Consider the following 9,914-nt stretch of genomic DNA (forward strand, 5'->3'; position numbering starts at 1 on the left):
CCCAGGAAGTTAATAATGTGCGCATTGTTCTACTAACGTGTCTAAGAACTGGCCTTATAAAGTACATTCTTCATGAAACAAGATTTCTGACACAGTATCAGATATAATTTGTTGCAGCTTTCACAGAGCGAATGCAAATCCTTTGACATTTTCAATGATGCGCATTCTTACACATTTCTTGTTCGTTTGGATGGCTGAACGTCTGATAACTACGGGTGAGTATAGCGTCATTTAATTGTGTATCGATTAAAAAAAAACAAAGCGTGAAACAAGTAGGCCAATACAGTTTTGAGAATTTTGAAATATTTGTTATGTGTCTGTCAAGTCTGAGTCGCCTGCATGGAATGCTTACCAAGATGGGGGCACAGGTCGCAGTTCAAAACATTTGATTGGGTTTGGTTATCTAATTCCATCTATTCGTTACTGTGTTTTCAAGGTATTGCCGAGGAGATTTGCTATGGCGACATAGGCTGTTTTACGAATGAGGCACCATTCGATGTGTTCTTTCGTTTCCCTCCAAAATCTCCTGAGTACATCAACACTGAATTTCTACTTTATACTCGACTTAACCCAAGCCTGTACATGAAGGTAGTCTTTTCATTGCCTCCTCTTCTCTGAAATTGTGTCTAAGCAATGCTGGAAACTCAGGGATGAAGATACATACCTATCCACCACTGCGAGTGACAACTTTGCACTCATTTTGAATATTGGGGAAAAATTAAACGAACCTCTGATTCATGCTACAATTGCCACATCGATCAAAGAGTATACAAACTATTCTGGTAACTGCAAAAGTACTTATATGTTTTGTTGAATCTCCACCAAAGTAAATACCTGTATACAGAAGGTAATTAGTACTGTAGGCAGAACTATTTTGAAACCCTTGTCTTCCAGGTCTTGAGGTTCTCAATCCATTTCGTGACGTTCTCAATGCGTCCCTTTACATAGCCCGTGTTGAATTATGTGAAGTAGTGAAGCCATTATGTGTTTTCAACGAATTACGTGGTGTAGTCAAAGGATTATGATACCGTTCCACTTGTGGAGCTATCCCAGGTGTACGGGCCGTGGTAGTTTGCTTTGGGTACAGCCGAACCGTGGCCATGCAACACACTAGCAGGACGAACTTCAGCTTCAAAAAAACTGAACTAATGATAGGATCACTATCAATGAGACCGTCTTAAAGGATGATGCAAGCTTTGATCATAAGGAAAAATGTACATGTACATACAATCAGAGCTGTGAAGAAGCATGGCGCGTGTTAGTTATGTTCATCATTTAGCATGTTGTACATCTGCATTCTAAATGTGAAACAAACAATGACAATTTCAGGAGTAATATTACATTGTTGTTTACCTTAATACATGCTAGTGCACACATCGCTCACCAGAGAGAAACCGTGGCATTAAGCTAAACAATTGAATACATTATAAATAAAGTGATTGTTAATAATAGTATGGTTCCAGGCTCGTCACATTCCTCGATCTCGTTACTGCGAACGGTTGAGCATATATAGAAACTAAATACTCAAGTGGCTTAAAAAGTATTCCCGGAAACATTTTAGTAGCTTCCAAGAGATTCAGCCCACCTTTGTCAGTATTCGGCAGATTAATTAAGAGGGAGGTGTAGAAAGATGTAACCAGATGTGGACAAACTCAATAGATTTGGATTTCTTTAGACATAAACTTCGATCAAGCAAATAAATAAATAGGATTAAACCTTCCTTCTTCAAAAAGGTAGGACTTGTGTCAACCCAGCAAGTGCCCTAAAACCAAGAAAGAGATCTCGGTGTTCTTTCTTCTGCTTTACCATGACAGTACTACTCACAAGTAAGACATTCAGCGTAAAAACAGACCCTCCCTAAAAACAAAGAATCCGGCAGCGAAAATGAATATCTTGGCGCACAAACATGGCACAGGAATGTAAAAGATGGGCTGCTACACGCGCGACGTCGAACGTCAGATACAAGTTTTGAAACTTCAGCTCTCTGCACTGGGCAACCTATAATGAGCCTGTGCGCAAATTATGTGTTCAACGGTGTTGGCAAATGGGCGGCCTTGCAGGAGATCGTGACGACTTCCTAGTAACTCACAACACTGAAGTCTATGAAAACTTGACATAGCCTACACTTTCCAGGAAGCTCAATATGCACATACATAGGTATCACCACCAGGGAATTCTCTCCCCATGCTGGTCGCAAAAACCTAGAGTACATCAGTGAGCAGAGCCCTCGTTCATGAAGCTGCATATGCTTTACTTTTTTTGAAAGTAGTAAAGTAGTAAAAGTAGCCTTGTTGACGCTGATGACAAATCTCATTTACAACAGCAACCTTCTTGGAAGAATCCTGAAATCTTTTCTTAAATAAAGTCAACTGATTATTCTTTAAACTTTGCTCGCACAGACAGGTTTCCCTTGTTATTTTTCTTTTCAAGGGAAAACGCCCTTTTGAGACAAGTCTTGAAAAGCACTCAATTCAATTTATCACCGGGACGTAGAGGCGACATGAACACGTACGACCCTTCCCCGTGAACGTATGTACATACCAGAAGTTTTTTAATCAACCTGATGGTTTCTTGTCTTTAAGTTTGGTTGTTCCTTAAACATTGTTTTGCAAATCTGAGATCATCGCTGACACATGTTGACTATTAAATAACTGGCTAAAAACATTAACTTCTCTTTGAGTAAATACATACGCAACGGTTGATATGAGAAAAATGTATGATTTATTAAAAGGATTTGGTTATAAATACAATGAAATAAAATGAAAGTAAAATTGAAAATCAATATTTTAAAATCTGTCTGCAGCCCCCGAAATAATGGAACTATTGAGCACCACCCCTCTGATACAATCTCCTCAGCGCGGCTATAGATGCAGGACAATCACAGATTTTTTAGATACCACAGTTTCCCAAAATAGCTTTGCTTGTATAAAATAGCTATCGATTGACATTGATCTTATCAAGGTGCAAAATGTTTACTAAGGTTTTCCATTAAAATTTCTGATAACAGATGTGCCACTCCAAAATCTTTATTGTAGGATCCATGGTGCTTGTGTGCTGCATGTCCACGTTTTGGCCTAGTCCACAGAACTAGAAAACTACCACGGCCCGTACACAGGGATAGCTCCACAAGTGGAACGGTGCCATAATGTTTTGACCACACCACGTAATTCGCTGACAACACAATGGATTCATTACTTCACATAGGCCTAATGCAAATGGTTCACTACTTCGCATAATTCAACATTTAAAGGGACAGCACCCCGCGTGGTGCATTGAGACATATAATGGATTGACAACTTCACATGATAGTTTGACAACATCACATAATAGAGTGAGAACGTCATATGATGGATTGACAACTTCACATGATAGATTGACAACGTCACATAATGGATTGACAACTTCACATTATGGATTGAGAACATGATCAAACTACTTTCACAGAGTAACATCATGTTTTGGTACATGTGGCGTTCCATAGAGGCCCTCCGCCGGCAGCAGCAATAAATGCGCGCTAGCAAACCAATGCTCTGTACAAGCTGTCCATTCGTTGACAATTTTCCAAGGCAGGATTTTACAGGTTGTCCCAGAAAAGCACCAAAACCCTAGAATTTATTGATTTTGGGACGACAAAACATAACAGCAATTGGCATGTTTTTCAACAGGCAACTGTGGCATACTTTTAAGTTTCTTAGGAGAATCAGTTAGACCAAACTGGACATATACTTGATTGTTTGAGTCGCTGTTTTTCGAAGTATTTTTAAGCAAAAGTTCGAAAAATTATCACCAGCAACGTAAGTTGGAAAGACGCAAAACAGTTCTTTTGATTTATTTCTTTTCTTTTCTTATCTTTTTTTCTTCTTAAACTATCATTGTTTCATGTATTTGTATTGATTATTAAGGAGCAGTACATATAAAGCTCATATATGATTTATCTGAAAATACTTATTTGAATGTTGCAAACATTAGAAGGAAAGGTTTTAGCTAGAACTGCTTTGTTCTTACAACCGAAAAAAATATTATTACTTTGCCCAAAGTCACACAACAACTTCCTATGTGCAAAAGTAAAACAACGGTATGTTTGTTATCGGCAATATTGATATATATGAGGTCATTTGTTTCTATTGAGCATTTTGAAATACATGAATATAGCCTGGTGTTGACTCAGATAGGTTACCGAATTTGCTTGGCTTCATTTACTTTACTGATGATTGGTTTATATCTTCCCAAATAGAAAATAGGCCTATACTGTCAACACGATAAAATATCTGACGTTCACATAGGTGGATCGAACAGACCCATCATCACTGCAGTACTCCACGTTCAGTGAGCTTCGAAACACAGTGTTTATAATCCACGGCTTCACAGAGAAAGGGGCTAGATCTGAATGGATGGAAGAGATGAAAGATGCATTACTGGCAGCAGTAAGTGTTTACAACCAAATCGGATTGGAGGAATTACGGTCCCCTCATTATTTGACTTCGCAAATAATGCACGTGAACACCGTGACGGTCTACCAAACCACTGGCTTGTCAATTCGGAAACACCAATTTCTCACGTGTTCTGCCAAAACATCGCGATCGTGTTTGTGATCTGCCTTCCAGCGGGAGTCAGTGAAAGAGTTAGCACTGAATCCAACAGATCCATTCCATTTGCCCTCGTCTGCATGCTAATTTTGAAAAGTGATATGCGTGTGCAGAAATAATAATAGACTCTTACGGATGCCTGATACATATTCATATATGAATGTTTCATACTTGTGTTGGATAATTTTAACATACCTTTGGCAGCCATTTATCATTGGCTCAAATGGATATTGTACAGAAAAGTGCTGCATGAGCCAGTAAGAAAAACTTAGAGCGGCTAAGTCTGTCTGTCTTTCTGACACTAATAGACACTAATCCTTCCTTGAATCATCGTTAACCGTGAAGCACACATACTTAATTAGCCTGCACAAGCGTACACAATGTGAGTTAAAAACAATGTGACTCATCGTCTCTCTATTGACAGGGGAACCTAAACATCTTCCTGGTAGACTGGGCAGCGGGTGCTAGGAACCTGTACACCCAATCAGTTCAGAATACAAGGGTGGTTGGCAGGGTAATTGCCAGGTTTATTCAGTTTCTGAACACAGAGACGGGGACCAGCTTCGACCAAGTGCATCTTATTGGTCACAGTCTAGGGGCGCATATTGCTGGTTACGCTGGGGCCTATCAGCCCGGCATTGCAAGAATCACAGGTAACGTATACCTCTAGTAAAGATAATCAGTTTGCTACCACTGATATCATGGACGGGAATCCCCCCCAAAGCTCATATCTGCAAGCTCCCCCCCCCAGACAAAGGAACGGGGAGGTATATGTAAGTCTACGGCTATCCGCCCTGGGAGGGACTAAGAGAGGGCGCAATTTCCCAGCAACGGAGGCACTTTGCCGGTTCACGAAAAACTATGCCATGTAAGCGTTGCGGTGGTATTGCTACCAACGAAACGAGCACTTCCCACCAACGCCCAATTGGGCGTGCATTTCTGTCCAAGGCATATATCGGAGCCAAGATGTAGGTTTATATCTTCTTTTTCAGAAACCAAACCAAACCGAAACCAAATCGAACCGAACCGCACTAGAGAAGAGAAGAGAACGGGAGAGCTTAGGTGCGCGCCACTATGCAGACGAAGCCTGAAATCAAGGGCATTTGAACGACCTTTGAAAAAAATGCAAAATTTTCTTTTATCGAAAATGACATCATTCCTGGCGGTAAAATTTCACGGATTTTCTGACACTATTATGTACATGTAATTTCTTTACACTAAGATATTTAAAGATAATGCAAGCTCAGAATAATTCATCATTAAATTATCCTTGATCCAACTTCCACTCAGTTTCTTTAAATTATCTTGAAGAAGTTCCCGTTTGTGGTAGATTTTCAAGTAGCACCTCCACTCCCCAAGACACTTAGGCCATGATTTTACAACCACAAGTCTGAAGGTTCAGGAAGTTATACCCCCGAGCCTGCACCCCACTCTAAATAATCACCCAGAATGTTTCATGGTCAGTCATCTCTCGGTCATCTCTCAGATATCCCTCGGTCCTCCTTCCATATCCGTTCAGTCTATACTTCCAAAAAATGTTAGTCCGTGTTTATGAATAAAACACTGTGGACCCAATTATCATTGCAAAAGTGTCGTTTCTTCAACTTTAACTCTGTTTGGCCACGCACAGAATTTCAAGTCCACAGTGTAAGCCACATACACATCTCACAATAATTTAACAGTCCCGTTTAAAGATCTTGCAAATCCTATACTCAGCCTTTAAGCACTTCCATTGAAATAGAAAGATGGGCTTGCATTCTATGGGAGCTCATGTCTTACTGGGAAAAGATCTTCATATCATGCAATGCACGCTGACAATTTAAAGTTGACAGAAATACCTTCAACTTTTCTGTCGTTTATACAGGTCTCGATCCCGCTGGGCCGAACTTTGAGAACAATGATCCTAAATGTCGCTTGGACCCAACAGACGCCATATTTGTTGATAACATTCACTCCGACGGGGAGACACTCCTTGAGCTTGGCATGGGCCTCGAACAACCAGTAAATAATTGCTTAACCAATTAAGGTTTAATTTTAACTTCTTTAACCATTCTGACAAATTGCATCTGTCTTTTGACATTGTCAAAATGTCGTTTTTCTTTCCCGAAACGATCTTTTCTTTTCGCAAATCCCACAGCAGAATATATTTCAACTGTGACAGCAAGAACGAAGGAACAAAAAACTCTAATTTTCCAGTGTTTTCCCTAGAGGGCGCGCTTCGACTGATCTTTATAAAAGACAACCACTTTATGACGTGTCATTAAAAGTGAGACTGATTGCAGACAGGAAAATCATTCCCATTTGAAGGCCTTTCTTCGTCTTCCACTCAGCTTGGACACGTTGATTTTTATCCGAACGGTGGCAAGGAGCAACCAGGGTGTCCCAAAACAGTTAGTGACAAACTGGGTAAGAAACATTCTTTTAAGTATGCAATTCTTTTTTATTTAACGGGTTTTACAAACATCTTCCTCTGTTATGTCTTGAAATTGAGGACAAAAATGACCTTGATAGCCCTGCATTTTCAGCACAGTAAGAGGATTCACAGTCGTTAAGCATATACATTAATATGCTGTATATTTTAATGAAAATTTATAGAGTACGGCAAAATGCCAAGAATGATTTTCTAAAGGCGAGAGGGAGACAGCTAGCAGTTAGTTTATGTCAAGCTCTGACTGACAATTTAGGATGTTTAAGAACGATAGAATGATGTGTTTTCTTACTTAGATGATTTCGAGTCGGAGCTGAAGTGCAGCCATTTTCGAGCCGTGTACTACTTCACAGAAAGCATCCCGTCAACCGAATGCCAGTTCACGGCTTACCCGTGTAGTGGTTGGGACAAATTCCTTACGGGGCAGTGTGAGAGCTGTGGCGTCTTGGGATGTCCGGTAATGGGCTATCGTACCGTCAACACGTTGGCAAGGGGAAAATTTTACCTCAAAACTGCCAGTCAAGCACCATTTTGCGAAGAAATCTAGACTCCAGCTTGTTACTTTGAGGTAAAATTGAACGAAGAATAACTTCGGCTTATCTCGGATATAATGTAGCCTCTGTGAGCTTCCTTTGACACTGCGAATTGCTATAAAGTTCATATTGGTAGAATTGGTCATTCACTGATTCATTTTAAGCATCCATAAATCATTCCTTTTGTGTCTTATTTTAGCATAAAGAGAGGCACTTTGGCAATTGACACCTTGGATTTGTACCGCAGAGTTCACGATGTACTAACCTCTGTATCTCGTGCAAGGGATCCCTATGATCATTCCCATGCAGGGGATCCCCATGGTCATAACGGCCAAGGAAAGCAATTCATCGTCCTCCATTTGCGGTCAATTTCATTCTAACACCGGGTGAGAGGATTGGGCGTCTCGGTGTTTATCATGCCGAGACGTGCCGACAGACGGAGCGGCAATGGCCTCGCATCAATCACAAAGCTGATAGCTTCCAGACTGCAGCGCGTGGATGTATGTGTCAGTTCTGACAGTATAGGGTCATAGAGGAGCCCCCTGTGAATAAAACGTGCAAGACTCCCTCTCTGGAACGTTTTGTATTTAGAAGATAAAATGGGAGGCCTCGAGGAGATGGAATTGTACAGCTCTCAAACTTTCCATTAAAATGAGGGGCAGATCGTGACAGTTTACCTCATTCGTACAATTACTTCACCAAGAATAGCATCCCCCAGATTAAAATAACGCTTAAACAAAAAATTCACTACTTATAAACCGCGGATCCGGTAGTGGGGATCAAACTCCATCCCTCCAAGAAACGGAGAAAAGTGAAAATAATTGGGAAATTAAAACAAAAAGTGAAAAAAATGCACCAATAGCATTGTAAACAGTGTCTGTCATGTAATGTTTCATCATCTTTTCCGCTGAGCCACAAAAAAAAAATAAAAAATTAATCTCCGGCCCCACCCCCGGAAAAATTCCTGGATCCAACCCTTCTTATAACTCTTTTATTCACAGCCTACCAGTACCAATTCCTGGTAGCATTCAACCTTTTCATTACTCTAAGCTGTAACTTAATGGACAGGGAGGTCTTAATAATGGATCACACGAAATGCTTTTGTGTGACAAGGCAAATGTTATATCCAAATAAAATAAAAGGACTTTGGAATTTTCATTCAAATTAAATCATTTTGCTGTTTAATCTTGTCAATCACTGTTCCAACTCTGCGTCGTAAAATAAACTGGAACTCCTCAATTTAGTTGCTCGAAGAAAAACAAAACAGCTGGTATATCCCAACATTACTGTACGCCTATTTTGCTGTCTTTCTGCCTTACGGCCATTTGTTATTTGCTTTCGTTCCACCTGTCGTTATAAAGCGAGGCCCTTTACAAATTACGTTAATTGATCAGGCGGGGTTTGCGGGGTGGCCAGGATGACTGCTTCTGTCGATCAAATTGACGCACAACATCAATAAAACGGGAAGGCCACATTGTGTCTGTTTGGTGCGAGCAAAGATTGGCATTTGGTGTCCTTGCATACTGAAAGCAAGTATCGTCTTTGCCTACCGCAGCTGTACCAGCAGCTGCATGGAGAGAGTCGCAGATATGAAACGGCACGTCACCCCATGCCTGTATCTCTCCGCTTTTGTTGGGTCACTATTTTATAACTTTAACAGCAAAGGATGAGCGAAGGTGCCAAGCTGAATCTACCAGCATAGTCTATTCATTATTTTGAATACCTATATTTTCACACCCAAAATTGCTCTCTGAAAGCGCACACTTTAATATCAATCTCTCGGTCAAAAATGAGAATGGTATATTATAACGCGTCATCTAGACTGTCTCGAGTTATTGTCAGCTGTGTGCCAGCAAGATGTAAAACCGTACTTGTCATACTAACGACAATGGCTTGTCACACGATTCTGATGGGAGAGTTGCTGAAATGACTTCTACATCATATTACATTATCCGTGCAATAAGATAGGTGGTTGTATTACCTACTTGACCCCTCTCCCAAAAGGTTATCCACCTCTCAACCCCACAACATGTACTTGCTGTGGCCATTGCAATTTGGTTTCTATTTCCAAAACTGTTTCAACAGCACAATTTTTTTTCCTCTACTTGATCTCCCAGTCCGAGAGGATATTGTACATTTTTGTGTAGGTGGATTACCATTTCGACAGATGGACCAACTTAATAGGCTAATCAGGGTTGCCAACGAAGACAGACACTCTCTCAAGAGATTGTAAAACTGGAATCGGCTCTTTTGATCAGCAAGCTCTGCCGGAGGGGAGTAGGACAATTTTTGCCAAAACGATTAAACAGTACCAGAATGGGGAAGAGAATAAATGAGAAATATGCTTTCTATATTTATTTTCTAAAC

At 40.5% G+C, this 9,914-nt stretch overlaps 1 protein-coding gene across 1 annotated transcript; it reads left to right on the plus strand.

Annotated features, from left to right (window-relative positions):
• LOC110987204 (pancreatic lipase-related protein 2-like) lies at positions 1 to 9,536 on the plus strand. The gene is made up of 7 exons (XM_087139658.1): positions 1 to 215; positions 437 to 588; positions 4,284 to 4,424; positions 5,011 to 5,239; positions 6,451 to 6,587; positions 6,917 to 6,992; positions 7,311 to 9,536. Exons 1-7 carry the CDS (start codon positions 155 to 157, stop codon positions 7,559 to 7,561), a joined length of 1,047 nt encoding a protein of 348 aa, XP_086995784.1. The 5' UTR covers positions 1 to 154; the 3' UTR covers positions 7,562 to 9,536.
• The last annotated feature ends 378 nt before the right edge of the window (positions 9,537 to 9,914 follow it).

Source organism: Acanthaster planci, linkage group LG01, assembly GCF_054643075.1.
Source record: "Acanthaster planci isolate LZ-2023a linkage group LG01, COTS_SCS, whole genome shotgun sequence".
NCBI lineage: Eukaryota > Metazoa > Echinodermata > Asteroidea > Valvatida > Acanthasteridae > Acanthaster > Acanthaster planci.

Excerpts from the sequence above, each read along its gene's own strand:
- LOC110987204 (XM_087139658.1), top strand. The coding sequence starts at position 155 with ATGATGCGCATTCTTACACATTTCTTGTTCGTTTGGATGGCTGAACGT. Across the intron at positions 216-436 it reads TGAACGTCTGATAACTACGG|GTATTGCCGAGGAGATTTGC; the intron begins GTGAGTATAGCG and ends TGTGTTTTCAAG. Across the intron at positions 6,993-7,310 it reads AACAGTTAGTGACAAACTGG|ATGATTTCGAGTCGGAGCTG; the intron begins GTAAGAAACATT and ends TTTCTTACTTAG.